The sequence below is a fragment of the Vidua chalybeata genome, chromosome 27 (assembly GCF_026979565.1).
Source record: "Vidua chalybeata isolate OUT-0048 chromosome 27, bVidCha1 merged haplotype, whole genome shotgun sequence".
Lineage (NCBI taxonomy): Eukaryota > Metazoa > Chordata > Aves > Passeriformes > Viduidae > Vidua > Vidua chalybeata.
The window spans coordinates 4,512,744-4,528,495 of NC_071556.1; the positions used below are offsets into that span (position 1 = coordinate 4,512,744).

At 44.9% G+C, this 15,752-nt stretch overlaps 1 protein-coding gene and 1 long non-coding RNA gene across 3 annotated transcripts; one reads left to right on the plus strand and one right to left on the minus strand.

Moving 5' to 3' along the window:
* Positions 1-1,757: 1,757 nt before the first annotated feature.
* On the minus strand, positions 1,758-8,162 carry NMRK2 (nicotinamide riboside kinase 2). The gene is made up of 8 exons (XM_053966161.1): positions 7,983-8,162; positions 5,860-5,950; positions 4,641-4,689; positions 4,267-4,438; positions 3,328-3,399; positions 2,705-2,811; positions 2,198-2,283; positions 1,758-2,113 (listed from the first exon to the last, which is right to left on the minus strand). The coding sequence occupies exons 1-7, from the start codon at positions 8,006-8,008 to the stop codon at positions 2,198-2,200; spliced, it is 603 nt and encodes a 200-aa protein (XP_053822136.1). The 5' UTR covers positions 8,009-8,162; the 3' UTR covers positions 1,758-2,113.
* LOC128800757 (uncharacterized) lies at positions 7,241-13,358 on the plus strand. Of its 2 annotated transcripts, none has more exons than XR_008435042.1 (3): positions 7,241-7,588; positions 10,752-10,919; positions 13,233-13,358. It is a non-coding gene; the product is annotated as an uncharacterized LOC128800757 (long non-coding RNA). The 2 variants fall into 2 exon arrangements; XR_008435041.1 differs by lacking the exon at positions 13,233-13,358 and adding an exon at positions 11,961-12,191.
* Positions 13,359-15,752: the final 2,394 nt, after the last annotated feature.

The following is a 15,752-nucleotide window of genomic DNA, read 5'->3' on the forward strand; positions in this document are numbered from 1 at the left end:
TTGAGCCGGGGGAATCACCAGCCAAATGCCAGTGGATGGCAGCCAGCCCCCTGGCTGGCCAGGGTGGGTTCACCTCCAGCTCAGCTCTGGCTCCAGGGGATTTGCTCCATTTAGGATTTGTCACTCTTCTGTGGCCCCTGTGGATCAGGGGGCCCGTGCCCCATGTCCCTGTCCCTGCTGACGTTCCAACAGGTGTAGGTTTCACCCCCATGCGTGGGACACGTGGACCTGCTGATAATTTAATCTGCCCTGGTGTTCCCTGCCAAGGCACTTGGCTCCCACGGGAGGTGGCGTGACTGGGGCTGTCCCAGTGTCCAGCAGGGCCACGGGGTCTGGCCACGTGAGGGGACACCTGGGGGCTTGGAGGCCTCAGGGTGCCCCATGCAGGCTCTGTGTGCAGATTTGGGTGCAGCCCCAGCTCCGTCGGCAGAGGCAGTGGGTGAAAGGATGTATGGAAATCCTATAGTCCCGGCTGTTCCCAAGGCAGGCAAAGGTCACATAGTGAGAAACCTTTCCTGGATTCTCTTCCTGCCGAGGGTTTGGGTTTCACACTCCCAAAAGGCTCTTGGAAGTCACTGGTCATTCACCCCGGCCCTGGAGCAGCAGGGGAATCTCACTCACGTGGATGCACGAAATGATACCAAAATAGCTCTAAAAAGGCAGGATTTGTGGTGTGATTCATGATTTCTCGAGTCTCCTAATCCTGAAGCCTGTAGGAACTCGTGTTGGGAACGAACGGGCTGTGCTGCCTCAGTGCTGTGATGTTACTGGGATGTTCTGCTCCAGTCCCCTCTCTGCAGCTGGAGCTGCCACCACCCCGTGACGTTTCCTTCTCTGTGCACAGAGACACCAAAATGCCTTTTTTAGGCTCCCATTTCTGCTTCCCAGAGTTTGGCAGGAGGTTGGGAGCGAGGGCTTTTCCCTTATAAGTCTTCACAAACCCCAAATGCTTTTGCACAGCTTAAACCAACTCGTGCAGGCACGGGGAAAGCCCATGGAAAACCACGGCTGCATCCCCTGGGATCTTCTGTTCCTGCCAGAGCTGAGCTGTGGGGAATGCTCCGTGTAGGAACCAGGGTGACAGGTGACAGCAGGGTGTCCCTGCCCGGGGAACGGTGTCATCAGAGCAGGGTGGGTGTCCCCAGGAGCCAGAGCTCTTTCTGCCCATGGCATCCCTGCCCAGGACAACTGGAAAATCATGGGAGTTGGGACCAGGATGAGGAGATGGATCTGGCTCCCCTCTGGCTGCTGCAAGCCCCCCCCTCCTTGGTGGGTTTTTGAGTGATTCATTAACTAAAATTAATTAATTAAAAGCAGCTGCTTTTCCACAATGCTGTTTCTAATTCAGGCCCCACAATCTTGGGAAGGGACCCCCCAGCCAAGTTATTTCAGTGCCTGAGAGCTGCCAGTGCTCATCCCCCAGGTTTTGTGTGGGCAGTAACTGAAATTCGGGTGATGTTTTAGCTTTAATGCCTGAAATGGTTCCTAGGGAAGCACAGTTTTCATTACTCATTCCCTGAGAAATCCCCCCAGTTCACCTCATGGGTTTAAATTCACAAACTGAGCCATTCCCACCTGGCTGGGGTTTATGTGAGCACCCAAACCCATCAGTGACACGTGGAAGGAGCTCTGAAGCCTCCCAGGGCTGGAGTTTCAAACACCCAGGAAAAAGGGGCTGTTGCTGTGTTTTGGATGAGCTTCACACCCATTTTTATTGCAATAAAGCTGAGTGATGAATTAAATCAGGACCTCAGAAGGAGACTGAAGTAGATTTTTACTGAATTGGTGATGTTACAAACAAGCCTTGCACGAAGCCTTTCTGTCTGCAGGAGCTCTCTTGTTTTCCCAGCCCAGCTCTACTTGCTCTGCTATAAAAATGCTCTTTGCAACTTCTCTGTAAGCCAGTGGAATATAAAATAATTAAAAAATAAACCCCACCGAGGCCAATCCTGTCCATGTGGTGGGAATAAGTTATCCTCAGTTTTCAATTATATACAGAAGGGACTTGCCAAAGGGCAGTGGGAGAGGAGTTCACACAAAAAAACCTCCCATTCCCACTTCCAAGTATTATTTACATCGCGCTGTACACGGATCTTCTGGATCTTCCCAGACCCTGGAGAGGAGGAAGGGAAAAAGAGTGAGATCCAAGCTGTTCCCAGCACAATCCCTCACATTCCACCCTCTGGATTTTACTCACCTATGAGCAATTCAAGAGCTTGTTGTGAATATCTTCAAAGACTTGGTTGTAGAGTTCATCCCTGGACTTCAGGCCATCTAAATAAACTGGGAGAAGAAAGGGGGAGTCAGGCTGGGGCTTCCCATCAGGATAAGATTTTGGGGAGATTAGTTTTTAAATGTTTCCTATTTTATTGACCCAAAGGACAACTGAAAAACAAAACCATCCTGAAAATACAATGGCCTGTGAAATCCTTATTCCATTATAAGTCCCTTCTTTTTCTTTTTAACTTTTTTGTCCTCTCTGAGTCTTTAAAAGTACAAAGCAAAGGGAATAAATTCTTAGCTCTAAAACTGCCAGTATTTATCCAAAGCAGGCCAGGATTACAACTTGGGAGTAAAAATATCACCGTGCATCATCACAGTGGAAGTTTCCGGGAATGAAATCACCCAATTCCTTGAATTCCAACCCCAAGACTGAAGGATTTGGGGAATTTGAAGGATTTTGAAGTGTTTGGGGAAGACTTACCCACATCCACCCCGCAGTCCTCCATCTCCTTCCTGTGTTTGAGGTACATGGGCCAGACGTGGCCATCGAAGAGGCCCGGGGGGTCGGGCACGGTGTAATTCCGAGTACTGGCAATAACAGCATGGAAAAGGAATGTCAGGAGGGAGTTCCTGAGCTTTAGGTTGGGTGTTAGGAAAAGAAATTCCCATGGAAAGGATTGGAAAGGATCAGCACAGGCTGCTCAGGGCAGTGGTGGGGTCTCTCCATGCCTGTGTTTGGAAATGATGGGTGTGGCACTTGGGTGGTGAGGGGTTCATGGCTGGACTCCATCTCAGAGGTCTTCTCCAACCCCAAGTTGACCACATCAAATTCCCTCCCCTTCTAGTCAAATTTCCTGCCAGAAATTCCCCTTCTAGTCAAATTTCCCACTCTAATCCAATTCATGACACCAACACATCCCAGAACCTGTGAATGCCCATCCCTAGAAGTGTCCAAGGCCAGGCTGGAGCAGCCTGGGGTGGTGGAAGGTGGGATGAGATGACCTTTAAGGTCCTTCCAACCCCAACCATTCCATGATTCCATGACTAAGAGCAACGGAAAGGACAGGAGGGAAGGAGTGGATGCACAGCCAGGAATGTTCTCACCTCCTCCTCCTCTTGCACTCGTCGTAGGGCACTGCCAGGTAGTAGCGAAGGTCGAACAGCTCGATCAGAGGTCTGGGGAGGGGACAAGGACAGAACGTGGAGATCTCACTTTTAATGACAGCAAAAAGCATGAAATCGCCCCAGACACCACAAAAATCTCTCTGCCTCTACAGGGTTTGTGTCTGTTGAAGACAACCCAAGGGTAAGTGCTTCCCTCACGGCTTTTGAACTCAAAAGCATGGAAAGCTTCTTTCTGAAGGTCAGAATGGCCCAAGCAGGGACTTCTCCCACCCAAACACCTGCACTGGTCCTGAGGGGGATCAGAGGGGATCCTGTGGAGGATTAGGCACTGGGCTGGGAACCCTGGCTCTTCCTAGATCATTCCAAAATCAGTTTGCAGCAAAATCTGGGACAGGGCAACTCCTCAGCTTATGTTCATGGAAGTGACCAAGGCCAGGCTGGACGGGGCTTGGAGCTGGATGGGCTTTAAGGTCCCTTCCAAACCATTCTGGGATTCCATGGTCCTCCACAAAAATCCAAGGAGTTGTCTGTGCCACAGCTTGCTCCTCTCGCTAAGCTCAGTGTTAAGCAAGCACGGGAGAGAGCAGTTCCTAAATTCCAGGAGAGATTCCAGTGAATGGATTATTGCCTTGTTCTCACCAAGGTGAGGGGATGAGGGGAAGCCTGCACCCCTCTGCCAGCAAAAAACCTGCTCTGAAACTCCCCTGGAGTTCAAGGCCGTGCCCTAAATCAGAACCTTAAATTCACCTCACTTCTACATTTAGGAATTAATTTTACATTTTTCAGCAGGAAGCTCTCCGGGGTGAGAATTCAGAACAAGGCAGGAAGGGGAAATTAGTAAAAAGGAGTTTTATAGCTCTGGCACGAGGGATTTAAGGATCTTCCCTGGCAAACCATGAAGAGTTCTCCAAACCTTACTTGTAATTATAAAGCAGGAAGCCTTCAATGACCAATATATGGATATCTTGGGAGCTTGGCTCTCTAGAGCCAGGTGTGACATTCACCCCGTGCGAACGGGCAAACTTCACTGGGTTCTCAATCCAGGCCCGCACTGTGCTCACCATTGCCTCCATATCCAAGGAATCCAACACTAGTCAGGAGAAAGGGGGTGGGTGGGAAAAAGGGACACCATCAAACACCATCAAACAGCACGGGCTCGAAAGTATAAAATAGATTGAGCTTGGTAAAGTTACAATTACGGAAATTTACTGTTAAAGGTCTTAATAATGAAAAAAGAAATACTTAGGAAAAGAATATACATTACTGCATCCTATAGGGAACACTGCTCTTACCATCCCATTGTTTAAAGCCGTCTTCCCCGACTTCTATTTGATCTTGTGGCTGAAATATAGTGAGCAATAAAACATTGCTGCAACCTCAGCGGGATCAGTTCCCTCCGATGCCATCAGCACCTGGCCACTACTGCAACACACAACCACCCCTGGGCACTGCCAGCCACAGCCCCAGCTGGGGCTGCAGGAACATTCACATTCCCAGCTTGCCCCAACCCCAACAGCTCTGGGAAGTTCCCTTGGCTCACTCAAACCACCTTGGATAAAGATTTTTACGTTAATCACTCGATACGTTGTTTGTAAGTTGGTGAAATACTACAGGGTGTTGTTTATAAATCAACACACAGGGATTTTGAAGTGCAGATAGAGTTAAATAAGTGCTAGAATGTACATTTTTCTTAAGGAATAGGTATTTGGACTCCTCTAATAACAGTGCAGGTGGGTATAGCAGCACTTTGCTTTTCTCATGTTGGCATTCACTCAAAAGAGACGTTACTGATTTTTATGGAAAATCAAACAGAATGCCTCCCCCAAGGGCAGGATCCTTTGTGTGATCCAATCTGTGCAGCACAGACTGAGCACACAATGCTGGGGCTGGAGCACTTCATGTTTTGGGGATGACCCACAACTTCTCCAAGTCCATTCCTGCATCTCTTGGACTTCCATGTGGGGTGGGGTCCAGGGATATCCTCATTCCCATGAAATGGTGCAGGGTTTAGGAACATTCTGCACTCTCAGGCAGAAGGCAGTGAAAGTCTTCTGCATTAACCTCTGCAATATTTTAACTGGGTTCTGATGCAGATCTATCAAAGCTCCCCCATAAAACCCTCTTTCCATATTTAACCCAGCACAGAGGTGCTTAAATCCTAAAGCATCATTTAGCAGTCTCATTCTTAATTTAATAAAATAACGTGGGAAATCCCAATTTGGAGGAAATAATTCATGCAGAGCACAATAAATAACCTCTGCCTGAAATCAGTGCTAAATTTAAATCTGTTGTTAACACTTAAAGGTGGTTTTGCTGTGACTGCTCTGAGCTGGGTCATGCCAAGCTCCTGTGGCATTTGTAAATGTCAGGAACTCCCCACCTGCCCAGTCGTTTAAAAATCAAATATATCTATAAAAACCCCCACAAAACCAGAAAACCTGTGGCTCCTAAGCTGTCGAAACTGACTCGCCCTGCATGTACAATTAACGCTGCAAGGAAGAGGAGACTCACCTTGAAGAAATCGTCCTGATGGACCACGCAGCAGTTGGGGAGCGCCTTGACGAGCCTGTTGGTCAAGGTGGTTTTGCCACCATTGGTGACCCTGCACAGAGCGGGGCGAGACAGAGGTGGAAGAATCGCATTAGAACCGGCCTGGGAGCCACTGGGACCCGCGGTGGGACAGGCACCGCTGAAGGAGCCGAGCCCTGAGGGTCCCCAACCCCCCCGGCAGTGGGAGCCCCTGAGGGGACCCGAGCCCCTGAGGGGACCCGGGCACTGACCCTGAGGGACCAGAGCCCCTGAGGGGACCCAGGCACGGACCCTGAGGGATCCGAACCCCGCCCGGCAGCGGGAGCCCCTGAGGGGACCCAGGCACTGACCCTGAGGGATCCGAACTCCGCCCGGCAGCGGGAGCCCCTGAGGGGAACCGGACACGGACCTTGAGGGGACCCAGGCACTGACCCTGAGGGATCCGAACCCCGCCCGGCAGCGGGAGCCCCTGAGGGGACCCGGGCACGGACCCTGAGGGATCCGAACTCCGCCCAGCAGCGGGAGCCCCTGAGCGGACCCGGGCACGGATCCTGAGGGTCCCCAACCTCGCCCGCGCCCCTCCCCGTTTGAATTTCCCGCCCCTCCAGCGCCGGCCGCTGATTGGCTGAAGCCACCCCCAGCCCCGCCTTTCCCCCGGCTGCCGATTGGCCGTGACCGCCCCTCCCGGTCCCCGCCCCTTCTCCAGCGCCCCGCGCGCGCGCTCGGCCGCGCGTAACGGCCGCGCCGCTTCCCGCGCGCGCGCAACGGCGGCGCTGAGGGGAGCGCGCGCGCGCGCGCGGGGCCGCCATGGCCGGTCCCCTCACAGCCCGGACCCGCCATGGCCGGTCCCCTCACAGCCCGAACTCGCCTTGGCCGGTCCCCTCACAGCCCGGACCCGCCATGGCCGGTCCCCTCACAGCCCGAACTCGCCTTGGCCGGTCCCCTCACAGCCCGGACCCGCCATGGCCGGTCCCCTCACAGCCCGGACCCGCCATGGCCGGTCCCCTCACAGCCCGAACTCGCCTTGGCCGGTCCCCTCACAGCCCGGACCCGCCATGGCCGGTCCCCTCACAGCCCGAACCCGCCATGGCCGGTCCCCTCACAGCCCGGACCCGCCATGGCCGGTCCCCTCACAGCCCGGACCCGCCATGGCCGGTCCCCTCACAGCCCGAACTCGCCTTGGCCGGTCCCCTCACAGCCCGGACCCGCCATGGCCGGTCCCCTCACAGCCCGGACCCGCCATGGCCGGTCCCTCACAGCCCGGACCCGCCATGGCCGGTCCCCTCACAGAAAGCCCTGAATAACTTCCCTATTCCTCTTTTTTTTTTTTTTTTTAAATCGCGAGGCTGTATAAATCCTTCGGTCGCATTTGATTAATATATCATCATTCTAATAAACCCGTATTGCCCTTTCACTGTTCCATTTCCGGAACTCTCCCGCCGCACTCTCACCCCGTCCCAGCACGAGCGCACCGTAAATCCTGCTTTTTTTAAATTAAAATCAATGCCCTTTATACACCACCACCCCATTTTATTAGAAACGGGATTTTCCCCCTCTTCGTCTTTCAGAGAAAATGTTAAAATAATTATTTTGGTCTTTCTGTCTGCTAAGTTTACTTGAGAGAGTTTTTGCCTTCTCAGCATCCCTCCTATTCAAACTATAAAAGGATATATAAAACTGTGGATAAAAGTATTTCTAAAAATATATAAAGGTGTGTGTGAGTATAAATTTGTATATATAAGTATGTATAGAACACAAATAAGTATATAAAATAGATATAAAGTGTATATAGATAAGTCTGTATGAAAGGATGTGCTGCCCTGCAAAACTCCGATGAACCAGCATCCATCCTTTAAATCCTATAAAATATATAATAGGATATATAAAAGAAAGGTACATCTAAAAGTATATATTAAGATATATATTAAATATATAAAAGTGGATGTCACCCTGCTGTATTTAAGCATCACGAATCAAGCTGCATCCTCTCCCAAATCCTATATCCCGAATATTATTTGATAACCAGATAAATAACCCCCCCATCCCCCGCACAAAAATTAAACCGGGAAAAACATAAAATATCCCAGATTTTAGCAGGCACTTACCCTCCGATACCTATAATATATTTCATTTTGCCGAGTCGCCTCTTGAGCCGGAATGCGGCGAGAGAGGAGGAAAAAAAAAAAAAAAAAACCCCAAAGCGGGAAGGGTAAAAAAACTTTCAGCGGAACAAAACCTCCGCTGTCCCTGTTCTTTTATTCTTTTTTTTTTTCCCCTGGTTCTGCCCTGCCTCCCCGATAGTTCATTGAGGAAAAGGCGATTTTGGGGCGGATTTATAGGGCAGTGTCCCCGCCCCGGAGGAGCCCTGTGACCATCATGAGCGCGATGTCACGTTTTGGGCAGGTCCGGCCAAGAATCAATGTCACTTTTTTTTTTTTTTTGGGGGGGGATTTAACCCCTCAATGTCACTTTTTTTGGGGGGTTTAACCCCTCAATGTCACTTTTTTGGGGGGGTTTAACCCCTCAATGTCACTTTTTTTGGGGGTTTAACTCCTCAATGTCACTTTTTTGTGGGGGGGTTTAACCCCTCAATGTCACTTTTTATGGGGGGGTTTAACCCCACAATGTCACTTTTTTGGGGGGGTTTAACTCCTCAATGTCACTTTTTATGGGGGGGCTTAACCCCACAATGTCACTTTTTTGTGGGGGGGTTTAACCCCTCAATGTCATTTTTGGGGGGGGTTTAACCCCACAATGTCACTTTTTTGGGGGGGTTTAACCCCTCAATGTCACTTTATTTGGGGGTTTAACTCCTCAATGACACTTTTTTTTGGGGGGTTTAACCCCTCAATGTCACTTTTTATGGGGGGGTTTAACCCCTCAATGTCACTTTTTTGTGGGGGGGTTTAACTCCTCAATGTCACTTTTTTGTGGGGGGGTTTAACCCCTCAATGTCACTTTATTTGGGGGTTTAACTCCTCAATGTCACTTTTTTGGGGGGGTTTAACCCCTCAATGTCACTTTTTTTGGGGGGGGTTTAACCCCTCAATGTCACTTTTCTTGGGGGTTTAACTCCTCAATGTCACTTTTTTTTTGGGGGGGGTTTAACCCCTCAATGTCACTTTTTTTTTGGGGGGGGGTTTAACCTCACAATGTCATTTTTTTGGGGGGGGTTTAACCCCTCAATGTCACTTTTTATGGGGGGTTTAACCCCTCAATGTCACTTTTTTGGGGGGGGGGGTTCAGCCAAACCCTCCCGTGGCACCTCCTGGGGGGGTTCAAACCCGCAAATGTCACATTTTGGGGGGAATCAACCCCCCGATATCACATTTTCAAACCCTCAATGTCACATTTTTAGGGGGGTTCAACCCCCCAATATCATATTTTGGGTGGATTCAACCCCTCAGTGTCACCTTTTGGGGGATTCAACCCCCCAATGTCACATTTTGGGGAAGTTTCACCCCCTCAAGATCACATTTCGCGGGGGGTTCAACTCCTCAATGTAATATTTTGGGGGTGTAAAACCCCCCAATGTTACATTTCGGGGGGGTTCAACCCCCAATGTCACATTTTTGGGGGGGTTCAACCCCCCAGTGTCACATTTTGGACAGTTTCAACCCAATATTGTCACATTTTAGGGGAGTTTTAACCCCCCAATGTCACATTTTAGGAGGATTTAACTCCCCAATGTCGCTTTTTTTGGGCAGTTTCAACCTGCCAATGTCATATTTTAGGGGACTTTCACCCCCATGTGTTTCATTTTAGGGGGGTTTAACCCCAAAATGTCACATTTTGGGGGGCTTAGCCCACCCCTGCGTGTCACATTTTAGGGACTTTTCAGCCCAACCTTCAATGTCTCATTTTTTTGGGGAGTTCAACCCCACAGTGCCCCATTTTAGAATCACCCTTTGTGCTGTTCCAACCCTCTAATTCCACATTTTTCGAGGAGAAGGGAGCGTTCGCCCCCTAAAAATCACATTTTAATTGAAATTCCACCTCACAACTTCACATTTTAGGGGAATTTCAGCCCACCCTGCAATGTCCCATTTTTGGGGGGTCCATTTTAGGAGAGATTCATCCAACCCTTCAAATCACCCTTTGTGCTGTCCCAACCCTCTAATTCCATTTTTTGGGGGGGGGAAAGGAGGGCTCAACCCCTCAAAAATCTCATTTTTATTGAAATTCCCCCCCACAACATCACATTTTAGGGGAATTTCAGCCCACCCTGCAATATCCCATTTTTGGGGGTCCATTTTAGGAGAGTTTCATCCAACCCATCAAATCACCCTTTGTGCTGTCCCAGCCCTCTAATTTCATTTTTTTGGGGGGGGAAGGGAGCATTCACCCCCTAAAAATCTCATTTTTATTGAAATTCCCCCCCCACAACATCACATTTTAGGGGAATTTCGGCCCACCCTGCAATGCCCCATTTTTGGGGGGCTCATCCCACCCCCATGTCACACTCTGGCTCTGCACCTGTCCCTCTCCCTCGCTGGCCCCGTCGCCGTGGTGGCCAAAAATAACTTTTTTTTTGGCCAGCTCTCCCTTTTCCTAAATTAGTCATGGGGCAGGTGGAAATGTCACCCTGCCACCATCCCCTCAGGAGCCCGGGTAGTCACAGAGGAAATAATTAAGTCGTGATTTTTTTCTTTGCTGTCTCCCTTCCTTTAATCCCCAATTCCCATCTGATTATTTGAAACTCATCCAGGAGTGGAAGGGGAAGGAATTTTTCTCTAAACTCCTAGGGAAAAAAAAGAAAAAAAATTAAATTTTAATTATTTTATTTTATTTTATTTTATTTTATTTTATTTTATTTTATTTTATTTTATTTATTTTATTTTATTCTATTTTATTAATTTTTTTTTCCTTTTTAGTCAAGCTGTTCAGAGAAAGGAATGTGGAGTGAATCTTCCTGGAATGTCTCGTCGCGAGGAATTTTTTGAACAGTTTATTTTTTGTAAATAGACACAAATTCCTAAACTATTATCTCTGCAGAGAGCTCCTCCTCCCCAGTTAACTCAGATAAAATAAAGCTTTTTAAGGTAAGTTAACTCTACACCTTGTGGAACCTGTGCTTTAATTTGAATTATTCCAGATATTCCTTAATTGGGGATCTCGGAGCAATGTCAGGCTTTTCAACGAGATTTTTTTGAAGTTTATAAAGTGCATTTTTAAATAATATCTTACCTTGTTCTTCCTTTTGATAAAGCCACGGTGTGGCAGGATTAAAATGTGGCTGCTAAAAGCATTAAAGGTTCCTGCAGTGAGTTGTAAAGGGATGGTAAAAAATCAGTGATGCCAAATTTGGGGATCTGGGGTCCTGTTTGACATTTTTGCCTGGGGGTCTTCAGCTTTTACAGCGTAAAATCCAAATATCCAGGATTCCAAGGGAAGTTTTTGAGGAAAAAAAAAAATATACACACATATATATCTATATATCTATATATCTATATATCTGTATATCTGTATATATCTATATATATCTATCTATATATACATCTATATATCTACATATCTATATATCTATAGATATATATATGGGGTTTAAATATTATTAAATATTAACTATTAAATACTAAATATATTTTAAAATATATAATATTAAACGCTAAATAGCTTAAAAATATAAATATATGCACATATATATACACACATATATACATATATATTTAATATCTATTATATATATTATATTTTAATATATTTTATATATAAAATATATAAATATATATAAATTTATTAAATGTAGTTATATATTTAATAAATATATAAATATATATTTTCTATATTAAATATATTTTTATATTTAATAAATGTATTCTATATATTTTATATTAAATATATATAAAATATTTATTTATTTATTTATTTAGTTATTTATTTAATATATATTTTCAGATATTCCCCAATCAATAAAATATAAAATCCTCCAGACCATTTGGGTTCTGGCATCTCCTTTGCCTTCATCTTTATTCATATCCCCATTATTTTCAAAATACTTTTCCTCCCGTTATGTTCGACACCATTAACTTTCACTCAGGCCTGAGCTGTGTTTTTGTTTTGTTTGAATTTTTCTCTTTCAGGCCTGAAGAAGACGTTTGTGGCCTCAAACCTCCTTTGCCTCAGCCCAGCTGTGTCCGTTGAGCTGAAATAAAAATAAAAATGTTATTTTTCTCTTCAAAGCTCTTTCTGCTCCTCAGCCACCAGGCCGAGGCCAAGCGCAAAACGAGCCGCTCATGAATAAACATGAATTGCAAATTAGGGGATTTCGAACTCTCGGGGGTCGAGATTCTGGAGGTTTTGCAGGGGAGACATTGAAGGCAAGAAAAGAAATCAGGTTTAAGGTAGAACCTGGTGGATTTATGGAGGGGAATACAGCAAATGAGCTTTCCAGTCTTGATTCCAGTGTTCCCACTGTTCTTAGTCTTTGGGGAAATATTAATGCATGATAAATAATATTATTAAATAATAAATATTAAAGAATAAAAGAATAAAATATAAATATAGTAAATAATGTTATATGTAATATTATATGTTATATAGAACATTATATCTACTATATAAATATATATAGTTTATTTATTATATATATATATTTATATATAATTATATAATATAATATAAATATATATATTATATATATTATATAGGCTATAATATATTATAGAATGTATTCTATATATAATATAATATAATATAATATAATATAATATAATATAATATAATATAAACATTATAATATATACATTATAATATAAATTATTATAACATATAATTTAATATTATAAAATATTATATAATATATAATATATTATGTATATATCATATATAATATACCATATGTCATATATCATATATGATATATTATATTTAATATATTGTATATTATATATTATATATTATATTATATATATTATATATTACATATTATATTTTATATATTATATTTTATCTTTTATATATTATATTTTATATTTTGTATTTTAAATATTATATTATAATGCTACATATAATAAAAATATTAAAACACCATTATTAAATAATGAATATTAATTAATAATTTGCTTGTTCCTTGCACTTCCACCATCAATTCCAAGGTAAAATGATAATTCCAGAGAAATCTGGATTTTGGATTCTCCTGAGCAACCCCAGGCAAGTTGAATTTCCAGCCCTGCAGGGCATCCCCACATCACCCCTTCAGCTGATGAAGGAAAAAATTTGATAAATTTGCCTCAAATTAACTCCTACTCCAAATTTTGACGCCTTTTATTGCTTTTCTCAGCCACCCCTGAGCTAGGAATTGTCCGGGTTAAGAAACCCAACTCCAGGGATCGTTTTACTCCTTTTATCCTCAGGAGGAGGGAAAAATCAACCAAGAGGCTCCAAAATTGTGTCAAAGATCCGAGGGGACCCCGGACCCCTCTGCTCCAGTTCCCTTCGCCCTGCACACCTGCAAATCCAAAGATTTTTGGAAAATTCCATCCCAGTGAGTGAAATTTGAATTTTTCCCTGTTGGATTTGCCTGCAGGGACGTGACTCAAGAATACAAGAGGGGGTTTTTACCCTTGGGAAAGAGTAAAAAAAAAAAAAAAAAAACCCAAACAAAAGAGATTTTGGTCAAAGTTGTATCAAAAGAAACAATGAATTTTTAGTGCTGGAAGCAGAGAATTGTGGTGGGAGCAGCAGGATTGGATTGTTTGGGATCAGGGAATCCACAGCAGTGTCCCACTATCTCCACAAGGAATTTCAACATTTCTGTTTCTTCTGGGAACGGGAGGATTGAAGGACACAGGGCCCGGTTGTTGCTGCTCTGGGTTTTTTTTTTTTTTTTGAAGCTCAAACCCCGTTCCTGTCAGTGTAAAACTCATTTCTTCTCAGTGGAGAAGCTCATTTAAAAGCTCATTTTCCTCACTGTAAAAGCTCTTTTCTCCTCACTGTAAAAGCTCCTTTTCCTCACTGTAAAAGCTCTTTTCTCCTCGGTGTAAAAACTCCTTTTCCTCACTGTAAAAGCTCTTTTCTCCTCGGTGTAAAAGCTCCTTTTCCTCACTGTAAAAGCTCATTTAAAAGCTCCTTTTCCTCACTGTAAAAGCTAATTTTTCCTCACTGTAAAACCTCATTTCTCCTCATTTAAAAGCTCCCTTCTCCTCAGTGTAAAGGCTCATTTCTCCTCATTTAAAAGCTCATTTCTACTCACTGAAAAAAACTCACTTCTCAGTATAAAATCTCATTTTTAAACTTTTTTTTCGTCCAGCCCCTCAGTGCTCCTCTTTCCCCCGTTTGTTTTTAGGGGTGATTTTTCTCTCTCCCCTATTCCTGCTCGCACACCAGCCGTGCTGGGAACTGGAATTCACCCTCATAACTCAAATTCCCAAATTCCTGCCTGGCCTGGGAGCTGCTGCTCCCCTGGAGGTGCCTGCCTGTATTTGGAGATCCCATTCCAGCTGTCTCCTTCCTTCCTTCCCTCCCTCCCAGCCAAACCCACCTCGACCCAGCGACCTGGAGGCTTCAACACTGCCCAGCTGCAGCAAACTTCACCCAAACCACAAAAACAGAAAATAAAAAAGAATGACTTATGCAAATAAGGTTGTTTTTTTTTTTTTTTTAGCCCCTTTTCTGGCGAGTTGTCGCGGGTCACCTGAAACTTCCTTTTTTTGGGGTTTGTTTCTGGCAGAGATACCTTATCTGCCTGACACTTTACTTATACAAATGCCATTCAGCGGGGAGTCTGAATCAAAGACAGGCAATGTTCTTTCTGGAAGTGCTATTTTTAGAATGCTAATGTTTACTGGAAGTTCACATTAATATTCTTTGGTCAAACTTAGCTACATTTAGCAGGAGGCAGTTTAATAATCCTGGAGCCGTCGGGGCATTATTCCCCTGGGATTGTTTAGTTCCTGGGTGCCCGCTGACCTTTCTGCTGCAGAATGTGACTCATTTCTTCTGCAGCTTTAATTCAGAATTTTAATCCTCCGCTCATCCTAAGGCGTTGTTGATGGGATGAGCGAGGTTACACCAAGGTTCCTCCTGCCCGGACGGGACGTCAGGGGCAAGAAATGAGAAGCATTTTCACTTGGGATTGGTGAAATTTGGGGTTATTTATTCTTCCCAGAACTCTGGGGCAGTTGGGTGGCTCAGGGTCCTTCTCCAAGGCTGGGGATCTTCCCGTGTTGGAGGGAGAGCAGGGAAACAGAACCACCTGAAACATAAACTTTAAGAGATTTAGAGATTTTAGAGGAGCTAAGATTTTAGTTAGAGACAAGCCTTACTAGAATTAATTAAAATAAATGAGTAGGCCTTGATGAAGTTAAGAGTAAGTAGTTAACCAATAATTGATTGCTTGTCAACACAATGTTTCGTTAGCTGGGTTTATAATGAGGAATATAGAAACTGACAAACAGCTTTTAGGAACATGAGACAATTGTGGGCCTCCGCTGCTCTGAAACCCATTGAAGACAGGGAATGGGAGTTCTACCAAGGTTCATTTCTCATATTTGCATTGAAAAGGCAGAAAGGTCAGAATGAGGAAGACTTCATTTACTTCCTCATTTTGGGACCCCTCCCCATGAAAGGGACCACCGGCCCATTTCAAGGAACAAACTACACATGCTTAATAGCTTTGGGAATGATTAGCATAGGAAGCGAGGAATGGGATGCACTAAATGATGAATATGTGTTTGTATTTTGGATATTCAATTCTGGTGTGGATAAAAGGACTCTGTGATCATTGGAAAGGCGCAGTGTGGATTTGGGAGCTGTCCCGCACGCTGCCCGGCGCCGAAATAAACATACACTTTCTAACTTTAAACTGTCAGAGAGGTTTTGTCCGTCACAGTTGGGTATCGGTGCTAGATCAATATCCATATTTCTTTAATAAA

Bases quoted from the DNA above. Each gene is read 5' to 3' on its own strand.
- NMRK2 (XM_053966161.1), bottom strand. From the start codon at position 8,008: ATGAAATATATTATAGGTATCGGAGG. The intron at 3,400-4,266 runs GTAAGGTTTGGA...TCCCCTCCCCAG, and splicing joins TTCCTGCTTTATAATTACAA to ACCTCTGATCGAGCTGTTCG. The intron at 2,812-3,327 runs GTGAGAACATTC...TGTTATTGCCAG, and splicing joins GAGTGCAAGAGGAGGAGGAG to TACTCGGAATTACACCGTGC.